The sequence below is a fragment of the Ictidomys tridecemlineatus genome, chromosome 6 (assembly GCF_052094955.1).
Source record: "Ictidomys tridecemlineatus isolate mIctTri1 chromosome 6, mIctTri1.hap1, whole genome shotgun sequence".
NCBI lineage: Eukaryota > Metazoa > Chordata > Mammalia > Rodentia > Sciuridae > Ictidomys > Ictidomys tridecemlineatus.
The window spans coordinates 92,907,097-92,919,325 of record NC_135482.1 but is presented as its reverse complement, the minus strand read 5'-3'; the positions used below and the strand labels follow the sequence as shown (position 1 = coordinate 92,919,325).

Genomic DNA, 12,229 nt, shown 5'->3' with positions numbered 1-12,229 from the left:
TCAAAAGTGTGTTGTTCAGTTGTTAATTGATTGGTATACTTTCTAAAATGTCCTTTGTTGTTGACTTCTGGTTTTATTCCATTGTTATCAGAAAAGATAAAAGGCTATGGTTTCAGTTTTTTACATTTGTTAAGATTTTTTTCTTTTTGGTGGCCTGATTGATATGTTGTCTAGTCTAGAGAAAGTTTTATAGGCTGATGAAAATGATTGTATTCCAGAGGTATTGTATGAAATAGTTTCTAGGCATATGTTAAGTCTCTTTGATCTGTAGTAGAGTTTTAACTTTGTTTTGTTGACTTTTCGGTCTGGATGACCTCTCCATTGATGAAAGTACAATGTGAGCATTCCTATTATTGAATTGGAATCTATCTATTCTTGTAGGTCAAAAAGGCTTTTTTTATTTATAAAATTGAATGCTCTGACATTAGGTACATATAGATCTATAATTTCTATGTTATCTCTTACTGAATTGATCCCTTGAACATTATATAGTGACCTTCTTCATCTCTTTAGTTTTTGTCTTTTTAAAGTCTTATTTTGTCAAATAGAAGTATAGCTATTCCTGCTAGCTTGGGTTTCCATTTCTATCTTTTATTTCAGTTTGTATATGTCTTTACTGGTAAAGCAACTTTCTTGTAGACAGCATATTGTGGGTTTTGGCATTTTATCCATTTAAGCAGTATAAATCTTTTATTTGGAGATTTTAGTTTACATTCAATAATTATTATTGGTAATAATAATATTACTATTATTGATTATATTCTAATTATTTTTCTTCCTTATTCATCTTTGTGTTTTGATAGTGTACTGTATTGAAAACGTTTTATTCTTTAATGTTTCTCCTTTGTGTTTCTCCTCCTCTAGTGGGATTTATATTTTCATATGCTTTTATCATGATAATAATCTTTCACTTTTGGATATAAGACTCCCTTAAAATATGTTTTTGTCAGGCTGTTGTGAATTCCTTCCAATTTTTGCTTGTCTCAAGGCCTTTATTCTTCATTCTGAAGGATAGGTTTGCTAAGTCTAGTAATCTTGCTTGGAAGTAATTTTCTTTCAGGGCTTGGATTGCATTATTCCATTCCTTCCTAGACATCCTGGTTTCTGTTAACAAATCTGCTATTAGTTCAGTGGGGATACCCTTAAATATGACTTGGAGTTTCTCTTGAGAATTTTAGAATACTTTATCTTATACTTTAGACAGCTTGACTCTATGAGGCATATATTTTTTTGTTTTGTGGTACTGGGGATTGACCCCCTGGGCCTCGTGCATACTAGCAGGCACTCTACCACTTAGCCACATCACTAGCCTGCCATGGAAATATAAAAAGATCTTATTAGATCTTTAGTATTTAATATTTAGTTTATACAAATTATTCACATAACAAAATGGTGCTGGGAATTTAACTTGCAGCCCCCTTCTTGTTAAGTATACTCCGAGCTACACCCCAGCCTTAACTATATATAACATTTGTTAAGTGAATTTCAATTAAGGCAATTAATTGTTTGTTATGTGACTTCCAGTATAAAGTCAGTGAACCAATGATATGTTCCACTTGGAGGAAAAAAAAAAATCACTCATACACCTTTTTTTCTGGTTCTCAACTAAATCATTTTTGAAGAAATTATTCTCATTGTTACCTAACACCCAGATATAACAATAATATTTACAATAATGACATTGTTCCAGTGTTAGATATTATCTGTCAAGAGGGTTTTTTAAAGTTAGTATCCTGCTTTTTCATTATGTGGCCTTAACCTACCTTCCCAAATTTTTATTTATTTATTTATCTATCTATCTATCTATCTATCTATGTATTATTTATTTATTTCCATTCACATAACCCTATGGCTAAGAAAAAGGTTTTCTGGCCTGTAAACCCTCTCACTTTAGTATCCCCATGATTTTGCTTATGCTTTACCTATTGACTGAAAGGTGCATAACTATTTCTGCATCTCTTTAAGTCCTATTTTTCATGGTGCAATTTAAATATCACCATTCATCAATTGCAAGCTGACCAAGGACATAATATGCATTCAACATTAAATATACTTATTTATAAGAATACAATACTGTCTTTATTGGCAAAACAGCTTCAAAATGAAAATATAATGTATACTTCAATTTCATATGATAAACTTTCAAACATTTTAAAGAATGTTATGTTCAAGTGAGAATCTATAGAATAGTTACTTAAATCAGATATTAATTTTTTAGAGGTATATGATTTCTACTTTTACAGTGTCTCTTTTTCTTTTGTTACTGGAGATTGAAACCCAGGGGCATTTAACCACTGAGCCACATCCCCAGATCCCCCCCTTTTTTTTTTGTATTTTATTTAGAGACAAGTTCTCACTGAGTTGCTTAGGACCTCACTAAGTTGCTGAGGCTAGCTTTGAACTTGCAATCCTCCTGCCTCAGCCTCTCAAGCTACTGAGATTACAGGCATGTGGCACTGCATCTGGCTTACTGTCTCTTAAAAAATGATATTCTATCAGCAAGAGCATTTTATTTATCAAGAAAAACTTCAATATTTTAGGTCTCAAGAGTATTAGTAGAAGTACCCTAAACACCATTGTTCCCAAAACATGATTGATTACAAAATATCAAATAGAACTTTTGAAACTTAGTGTGGTATCCCACACCAATTTATGGAAAATTATAGCTCTATATGTAATCTCTAGGGTGTCTTAATTCTAGCATTCTATAATAATTCTTTCTGTGATCACTGTAAAGAATGTGATTTTTCTTTTGTTAGGAGCCCCCACGCCCCGTGCACCCTGCACCCTTACCAGAAGCCCCACAACCACAGCGTCTGCCCCCAGAAGCTGCCAGCACCTCTCTGCCTCAGAAGCCACACTTGAAGTTAGCACGAGTTCAGAGTCAAAATGGCATTGTACTGTCATGGAGTGTCTTGGAGGTGGATCGAAGCTGTGCTACTGTGGAAAGTTACCATCTCTATGCTTACCACGAGGAACCCAGTGCCACTGTGCCCTCACAATGGAAAAAGATTGGGGAAGTAAAGGCTCTTCCTTTGCCCATGGCTTGTACTCTCACCCAGTTTGTTTCTGGCAGCAAATACTATTTTGCAGTACGAGCCAAGGATATTTATGGACGTTTTGGACCTTTTTGTGATCCTCAGTCAACGGATGTGATCTCTTCTTCCCAGAGCAATTAAACCTTGGAGCCTTTATCTTTTCCTCTTTTAAAAGTTTCACCTTTTGGTCTTGTTTTTAATCTTGTGCATGATACCTAATGTAAAATCCACATTGTGCAAGATTTCTTGGACAGATGTGTGTATACACTACATTTGTTTATAACCAGAAGTAAAATAAACTCAGCCCATAAAGCAAGAATCTTCTCCCAGACAATTCAGCTTCAGGGTTTTGAAATGTATATGTGTGTACCTTGCTTTAGTTTTGAGGCTAGGAACGTGTGTGTGACTTTTTTTTTTTTTTTTTGGTGGGGGGGGCTTCATTTTGTTTCTATGTTTATTGCAGTGGAAACTCCCATTTTTGTTCTCACATTTACCTCTGTTTCGTATGAAGTAGGTTAAATATCTGCAAGGAATCTATAGTATCAGAGTTAAGTGATTTAAACTAAATCTAAACAAAACCCAAAGAAATAAAAAGCAAAATGACTAGTTTAAAATAGGTTAATTTACAACTTAAGAAACAAAAAATGTACAAATTCTTTCCTGTGTTCAAATTAACCTAAGTTGTTAATTAAATGAAAAACATCTGCAGTGACACCCTCCCCTTTCTTAACCTGGCTTTTATGTTTATTTTGTGCCTTACAGATTTACTATAGAAATAAACATGGCCATATGTCCACTGTTGTTACTCTTTGCTCTTAGCTTTTCAACCTTTATTTCTCCATCATCTCCACAAAATATAGCACACACACCCACTCAAGTAAGTTCAAACCAAGGCCTTTATATGTACATATATGTGTGTGTACACACACACACGTATAACTTTTTTTTTCCTCATCTGTGGCATCATCATTTAACTTTAAAAACTTGACTTGCTGGTTTCTTCTAAGGGTATAGATGCTTTTGAGTCATTATTTAACTTTAAAAAATGGACCAAGAGAAAAACATTGTTTAAGAAAGTTTGCCATCAGACCTGTTTTATGTTGCACACTGTGTTAGACACTATGAAAGCAGTTCTAGTATACTTAACCACCCATGGTACAGTTGCCTTTCAAAGGAAATGAACAGTAAGATTCACCAAATACAATGAGCTAATATATTAAGAGGAAAGTTCCATTTCCTCTTTATTTTCATGTCATCCTTCCTGTTTTAACCTTTTGTTTTGATGGTGCCAAATTTAATCTGATTAGCGTTTATCAGCTTTGGATAAAATTGAAAGTATTATTTTGGGTCATTCTCTATAATAATGAAATATAACATCTTGTTATCTCCATTCTCTTTAAAATTAGTGAAATTCAACTTAGGTCATGGATTGTCATTATGAGTGTCAGCTATACTGGTATCAGGTTAGTGTTTTGCGAGTAGATAGTTTTTAGGACAAGAGGTCTGGGTTGATGAGAGTGCAACTGGAAATATTTTTTAAAGTATTTATGGAGTTTGTGAAATCACTTTTCAAGTCTTCTTGTGATATTTGAATTCATATTTTTACCTTCTCAAAATAAATTGGTCATTTATTTTTCCTGGAATTAATAGGAGGGAGCTATCATTTTTATTAATATTGTTTTGTTTACAACTTTGATGGCTTAAAATAGAAAGTATTATAGTTGTAAAGAAATTTTCTTTAGAGACTGCACTGGTCATTGTACTGTCATCTTAAATATGAAGTTTGGTGATGAAGAAAGCCTATAGGTTGCCAAAATGTAAATGCTCCTAACCTTCCTTTCACTCTCAGAAAATGAGACCACAATGAGAATTAGAATTTTCCACAAGTCAAATTTGCCAACCAACTATGTAGATATTACTCATTCTAGGGCAAATGATGATGTTAATGAAGTTGCCAATGTTATGGCAATAAAGATTTCAATAGGAGGAAACTTAATTGTCTTCTAGATGTATATGAGCACCTATCTATATCTGCATGTTTATATGTTTTTACCTAAAGTGGTTGCAATGTTGATGATGTGTTCAAGATCATTCCTGTCTGCAGAACAGAAAGCCCATGTTCAAAATTGTTCTTTATTGACTGGTTTTATGGTCATGAGTTTTTTGGTCAACAATTTGCTTATCCTGCCTACAAAAGGTTCCCTTGATGAATATTTGTATTTATATTTACTAATCTTATTTTAAGTTTTCATAGTATTATTAAGCAGGTGAAGAAAGCCCAGTAGAATGAAAATGTTTAATTATTTTAGCCTATATTTGGTGTTTTCTGTCAAAGAAAAGCTAAGTTCTCAAATAGTAATTCTAAAAACAGATTTACTACAGAAAATAATTTCCTAAAACTTATTTTATTCCAGATAGTGGAAGGAAGGTATAAAGAGAGATTGTAATTATTTACAGAAAAAAAAAAGTATATTTATTATAAGATGGTCTTCTCAAATTAACCTGCCATGGGATTAATGTACAATAGCCACACTGGATTTACTGAAAGGGACTAAGTTAGAATGCTAGGCTTTTATTTGGGGCAGGTTTAAATGTTGATGAGTGCTTTTTGTTTGAGTACTTTGGAAGAGAGAATGGAGGACTCAACTAGAAATAGCTAATGATAATGAACTTTTTAGTAGCAGTTCATACTCCATGGTTATCTTTTTTATTTCATGGTATCTTTTCACAAAGTATTATAAATAAGCTCAATTATCCCATTTTGGGAATGCAAGTTTGCTACATTTTTAGCCTGACAATACTTGTATAGGTATTGCCTTATTGGAAATCCTGGAAACTTCTGATATTTCAACCTGAAATGTAGGAATGATTATATGGCAACAGTAATGTTTATTACTCTCTACTTTGAACCTTGTCAGAGTCATTTTCACCTGTTTTAAGTGTGAGCAAACCTCTTTTTAAAATTATGTTCTTGCTAGTAAATGTATAAATGGCATACAAAGACGACATGTGTTAATTAACTTTATAAGGTATCTATATCCCTCCATTTGTCTGGACTCACTTTTTAAAATATGCAGAATATATTGTACTGTTTCACACAGTATTTAATTTTATAAGAGAAGTGGAAAGCTTTCTTCCATGAACAGTGAATATTTGGATACCATTTGCCTCACAGAGAGGTGTTCCCCACTCCCACACCCATTCCCATTGCCCAAAATAAATACCTTGGAAAAAAAAGCAACCTTCAAGGAGCCTAAAATCTTACTTAGGTGCATCTCTCTGCAGAAGTCTCACAGCATTGTCTAAGTGTTAACTTAGTTTATGTTACTTGGCTTTTTTGCTCTAAGTATTCTCCAAATTATCATTTTTGCAGCAAGGTTAGTGTCAGTATTCCATGATAGGCATTTATCTTGTTCCATGAGTTCTCCAGGACTGTAAAAAGATAACAAAATAATATCTATGGTATCTCTCATTTATGTATACTGTGATCTCAGCATAATAGGGTCCTTTAGATACCTTCCAAGTATTCTCCCTAACTTTCCTTCTTGGGCCATGTCAATATCCTCAGTATCTTATGATTTTTGTTGTTATTACTGAATTGTTGTTGGCCTACTTTATTCTAATTTCCAGAAAAACCATGTCCCAGTATTAGATTATTGCAAATAATTATCTAAAACCAATATATGATTCTGCTTTTTGTAACTATTTACTGGGCAAATGCTGTTTCTTGTTCATTGGTTTGGTTTGGTTTGGTTTGGTTTTTCTGAGATACACACAAAACAACAACAACCACCAGTAATCATCCTGAGGCATTTGTTAGTATGGCAAACTTAGGTACCTAATTCCTGAAACTCATTATCCCCTCAGCCAGTGAAAAAGGGGGGGCGGGGGGTACAGGATAATACAATACATGTTTTTATATTCTCACTCTCACATGATCTTATCATGTCAAAATAAACTTTCTTAGTTTTTTATTTGTAGAGTCAACTAAATACCTGTCATTTACATTTAAATGCTGTTGTCTTTTTTTTTTTTTTTTTTTTTTGTAAATAAGGTAACTGGGCAATCAAACACCTTTGGAGATCCTGGCTTTAGTATTTTAACAACCATTTCAAAACTATATATAAGTATAAATCCTTTTGTAGGAAGCTTGCATCCTGATTTTTGTTTATTGCAGTTGAAAGTGTAAATAATAAGACCATGTAAGACCTTCCTAATGTCTAATATTAACTGGGCTGTAGAAAGTTGCCCTGTTTTTATTAGGTTTTGAAGGTTTCTGTGTCTTTTTTTTTTTTCCTTTTTTTCTTAAATGTACAATAGAGTGGCGTCTGTTTTAAGTGTTAACTGTAGTGGGGTTTTGTCCAACAAGCCTGAAATTTATACTTTGAAATAAATGACTGGGTTTTTAACATTCTGAGTACTGATTCATTCTGATTATTATCAGCCCTTGTAGTTTTTTTTTCTTTTGAAAATCTCCCATCTTATTTTTTAATCACCCTGTTGTACACTGCGTATTCACTCAAAAAGAAAATTTGCTATGCAGAATTGCTGTCAAATGGGATACAATGCTTTTAATTCGAGACAACAGTGAGGTTTGCTGTATTGTATTTCTAGCCTGTATCACAAAGACTCAACTAATGCCTATTGATGAACAGAGAAATCACCAACAGCTATCACCATCCTCTAAGGCTTTGTCATTAAGCATATTCAGCCAGGAGAAAAGAGAACATGGGAGGAGTACAAGTTCTTAGTAGCCTGGAAGTGGCACTCATCTCAGGTTTGACTGACTAGAATTTAGTCATGTGGCACAACTGCCCAAGGAGTCTGGGAGATGTAGACTGGTCTCTGCAGGCATAAAAGAAGAATAATGGATTTTGGTAAACGAATAGTAGTTTTTGCTATACTATTTTGGGTTAGCTTGTACACTAAAGCCTAGTATTATGTCATATATAATGTTTCTTCTAAAGCATTCCAAACAAGTGAATGCTTGCTAAAAAAAAAAAAAAAAAATCATTGTACAATTAAAATGACAAACTCAATTTAATATATTTTATTAAGAATAGTTCTGATGGGAAAAACAGCTAAAATAGAACCTTTGGTATCTTGTTTGCAATGTTCTATTCCCTCATGTACCACCTTCATTTTATGTCAATTTTCAAAACTGGTTTCATGGTAATAAAATCAAAGTTATAGGCTTCTGGCATGCCCTGATGCAGAGTTGTGTTGAAACGGTTCCAACGAAAGACAGGGAGGCCACCTTGTACTGTGGGACCACTAATGGCATAGGCTGTGTACTGAGATGCTAGGTATATATCTGACACCTGCAAAGAGAGGGGAAGAGAGCACAATATTGGACTTTAAGATTAAAATTTCCTGTAATATACTCTTCTGTATCCATTTCACTTTCAAGTATGTATTGACTGATAGAAGAAATGAGGTCTACATTCTTACTCATATTCAGAATTCTACCTTCAAAACTTATTTAGAAAGCACTTAACCCCTCCATGACTCAGTTTTTTCATTTGCAAAATGAGCTAATAACCCTGTTATTTCACAGAATTTTCATGAGATTTAATTAAAGCAATGCTTAGAGCAAACCATAGACAATAAAGTCCTCAAAGTTATTATCAGGTCAGTAATTAGTTTTTAAGTAGAAGGAACTGATTATCAAAAAATGAGGTCCATGGTTCTTGCAAACACCAGGTAATACAGGAAAAAAAATCCTGTGCTCAAAATGGCTATAAAAAGAATTAGGGGCTGAGACTAGCTCAGTGGTGTAGTGGGTTCAAGCCTCAGCACCACATAAAAATAAAGGTATTGTATCCCATCTACAACTAAGTTGTTTTTTGTTTTTTAAGTGAATTGGCTTGTTTTATTTTTTAGGTGTTTTTTTTTTTTTTTTTTGGTGCCGAGGTTTGAACCCAGGGGCATGTAAGCCCCTGAGCCACATCCCTAGTCCTTTTTATATTTTATTTAGAGACAGGGCCTTACTGAGTTGTTTAGGGCCTCACTACATTGCTGAGGCTGGCTTTGAACTTGTGATCCTCCTCCTGAGTTGCTGGGATTACAGACATGTGCCACCACACCCAGCAAAAAGAGAATTATATTTTTAACATATCCTTTGACAGAATTTGAAGATGGATTCTTGCAGGCAAGACAGCAAAGGTGATTTTTTGTGTGTGGAGGGGGTCTATTCTGGGACAAATCTAACACTTCATTGCTCAGTGTTTGCAAGTACTATGAAATACAAACATTTGTTGTGGCTTCGTGGGTGCCTGGCTCTCTACATTCCTCCCCCACTACCACCACTACCTTTTTTTTTTTTAGTTACACAAAAATTGAGCATCAAGACCAAACCTTTCAATCCTCACATAGTGTAAAAGAAGGTTGAGCTGGAACTCAACTACTAAATGCATTTCCTGTTTAAGAATTAGGCAGATAGGGCTGGGGATGTGGCTCAAGCAGTAGCGCGCTCGCCTGCCATGCGTGCAGCCCGGGTTCGATCCTCAGCACCACATACCAACAATGATGTTGTGTCTGCCGAGAACTAAAAAATAAATATTAAAAATTCTCTCTCTCTCACTCTCTCTTTAAAAAAATAAATAAATAAAGAGCAACCCTCTTAAAAAAAAAAAGAATTAGGCAGATAGAAAAATAAATGTGTAAACAATACCAGCAGTCCCACGATTTTCTAAGCCAATGAAGAATAGTTCACTCTTTAAAAAAAGTAAAAGTTTTCTTCCACAATTTAGGACAGATGATGCAAGTGAAAAGACAACATATAGAAGCTAAAAGTACAAAAAGATGTAGTAGAATGATTATGTCCATCAACCAGTTAACTTGTCTTCTAGGACATCCATAAACCATAGGTCAAGTAGCAAGCAGCTCTGATGGAAAAGACCCTGGATTTTAATGTTTGCTGATTTCCATTGTGTAAATCTGCCATCAGATTTTAAGCCATCAGTATATCAACTAACAATTAGTTCTGGCATACCATATGAGTGGACTTCAGCACACTACTGCAAACCTATTTATTACCTATAATTTGAGGCCTATTACAATACTTACCAATTCTAACATGGTGGAAACCCTTTAGTGCTTTGGGCACCTGGTCCAGTATTCTTGTTCCTTCAACTAAATTCAGTTATGTTTAATGTGAAGTAACACTGCTCTCAATAATATGTTCTTTGGATTTGGGAGTAGGTCTGGTAAAACTTATCACCATCATGATTATGTACATTTGTAAATAACTACTTCCTGTACAAAACGTTTTATGGATATTAAAAGTTTGTTCACAAGACACTAAGAGGTAAGTACTGTTGTTTTCACTTTACAAGTTAGGCAACGAAAACATTACAAAATTGTGAGATTTCCTATTAAGTGGCAGAGGAGACTTGTAGTTAGGCAATGGGATCCACTGCCAGAATCTCTGAAAAAGCTGATTCCTGAATTTAGTTTATGTTTAGGGACATTATTCTTTATGCTAAGACAACCTCTTCAGCTTTGCCTTTGGCCTACTTGTTGATTGACATTAAATTCAAAAGCCAACTGTATGTTACCTTTGTGTCATAGCAACCTCCTGGACTTGGGTTAACTGAGTTCAGGTCCTCACGGCAGCAAATGGTATTACAGGGATCACCCTTACTATAAGGGTCCTTCTTATAATCTAGAAAACAAAATATTGGGGAAAAGAGTGAGTATTGGCTATTTTGAGATACACTTGTCCATTGTAAGATTTTTGGACTTATTAATACTAGATGTAGAGACATATTAAAGCCTGAAAGCTTAGCGTGCTCCCAGATACAGACATCTCTTGGCTTATGTTAGGAGCAATTAACTGCAAATCCTCTGCACAAGGCCTCTCCTGCCTCAAGAACCTTGCACAGTGAAGAGTGGATGGAAGAGAAATAATAGAAGATAAATGTGCATTATTTTTTTCTAATAAAAGAAATACAAATTTGATTTTGATACTATTTTCCAAAAATCAGTAATGAATATTTTGTTTTTATTAGTTGTTTTTGCCCTTGGAAGGAAACCTATGTTTGGGGGATAGAGGGATATCCTGTATAAAAAATAAGCCTGTATAGCTTATTTTTTCTGTGTGTTTTACATATGTTTTTTTCAAGTAGAATCTTCCCTATTATTTTATAAAGGAGACCAAAATTCTGTTTGCTGAGTATAAAAAATGTAAAGTTTTAATTGAATACTAAATACTTAAATAACTTCTTAAAATTCCTTCTAGTACACAGATGTTAAACTTACATGGATTCTTTATCCATGGGGAAGAAAAGGAGTTTTGAAGAATGATTCTTGAGAAATGTGCTACGTACTGTTGTATCGCAGAATATATTTCATGGATGCCATATCAGTCACTTTGCCTTGGTCACGCCGGAAGATTTTGGCTCGTGGAGCTAAATCATAAGAATAGTCCAAACCCAGCTTCTGAACTAGCAGTTGGTAGCCACTCCAGTTGTAGATTTTTTCATGGAAAGGAATGTTGTAGGAAGGCCAATATCCTAATTTAGAATGGAAGAGATTGGTATACCTCCATATTATTTTGTTAGGGGAAGAACAACATTAGAATTCTTTGTCTTTACCCCCAAATTCTTGAATATGTAAACCAGAAAATGACCTATTATCTGTAAAGCAAAACAACATATAATGCAAAGTGTATGGGAGCTCACTTAAGTGATACAGCTACAGAAATGCCAAAAGATGGTTCACAATGTGGCCTTAAAAGGGAGACTTCAATTGTTAATCATGGATAGTGATGGGGATAAGAAACTAAACACCTAAAACACAGTGTTGGGGATAAGAAAACTAAACACCTAAATTCTAGGCTCAGGGATGGATGAATAGAACATAGGCAATTAGCCTCAAATTTTTTTTTCTTCTGTGAAAGAGTGGGAGGGAAAGAGGAAGCCTACAATGTGAGGGAGCTGGGGATGGCTTTTAACATTCCAGTAGACTTTTTAACTCCTTTGACTACAAACATCTATAAAACCTCAGCTTCATTCAAATATTCATAGTATGCCACAGCCACACAGTTCGTTAGTCATTTAGCACCAAATGTATGACACAACTAGTAGAAGCATTTTAGGAACATCCTAAATAACACTGGCCTGGGTTATTGCAAAGAGGGCAGTCATTCAAAATAGGAATGTGTCTACCATTCAAGGAATAATTTATCA

General features: G+C 34.4%; 2 protein-coding genes across 8 annotated transcripts in view; one reads left to right on the top strand and one right to left on the bottom strand.

Annotated features, from left to right (window-relative positions):
• Atf7ip (activating transcription factor 7 interacting protein) overlaps nucleotides 1-7,447 on the top strand; it is a 107,536-nt gene extending 100,089 nt beyond the window's left edge. For all 5 annotated transcript variants that reach the window (XM_005331894.5, XM_005331892.5, XM_013361378.4 and 2 more), the window contains one exon: nucleotides 2,760-7,447. In XM_005331894.5, the coding sequence (XP_005331951.1) occupies nucleotides 2,760-3,179 (420 nt within the window). In that variant the 3' untranslated portion in view covers nucleotides 3,180-7,447. The remainder of the gene's footprint in view (nucleotides 1-2,759) is intronic.
• Nucleotides 7,448-7,583: 136 nt separating this feature from the next.
• The window catches only part of Plbd1 (phospholipase B domain containing 1), a 63,556-nt gene continuing 58,910 nt past the window's right edge, over nucleotides 7,584-12,229 (bottom strand). For 2 of the 3 annotated variants that reach the window (XM_078015201.1, XM_078015200.1), the window contains exons 9-11: nucleotides 11,369-11,554; nucleotides 10,598-10,704; nucleotides 8,074-8,359 (exon numbers count right to left, since the gene is read on the bottom strand). In XM_078015201.1, the coding sequence (XP_077871327.1) occupies nucleotides 8,177-8,359; nucleotides 10,598-10,704; nucleotides 11,369-11,554 (476 nt within the window). In that variant the 3' untranslated portion in view covers nucleotides 8,074-8,176. Of the gene's footprint in view, nucleotides 7,884-8,073; nucleotides 8,360-10,597; nucleotides 10,705-11,368; nucleotides 11,555-12,229 lie in introns of those variants that run through there. The other variant, XM_078015202.1, reaches the window with a different exon arrangement.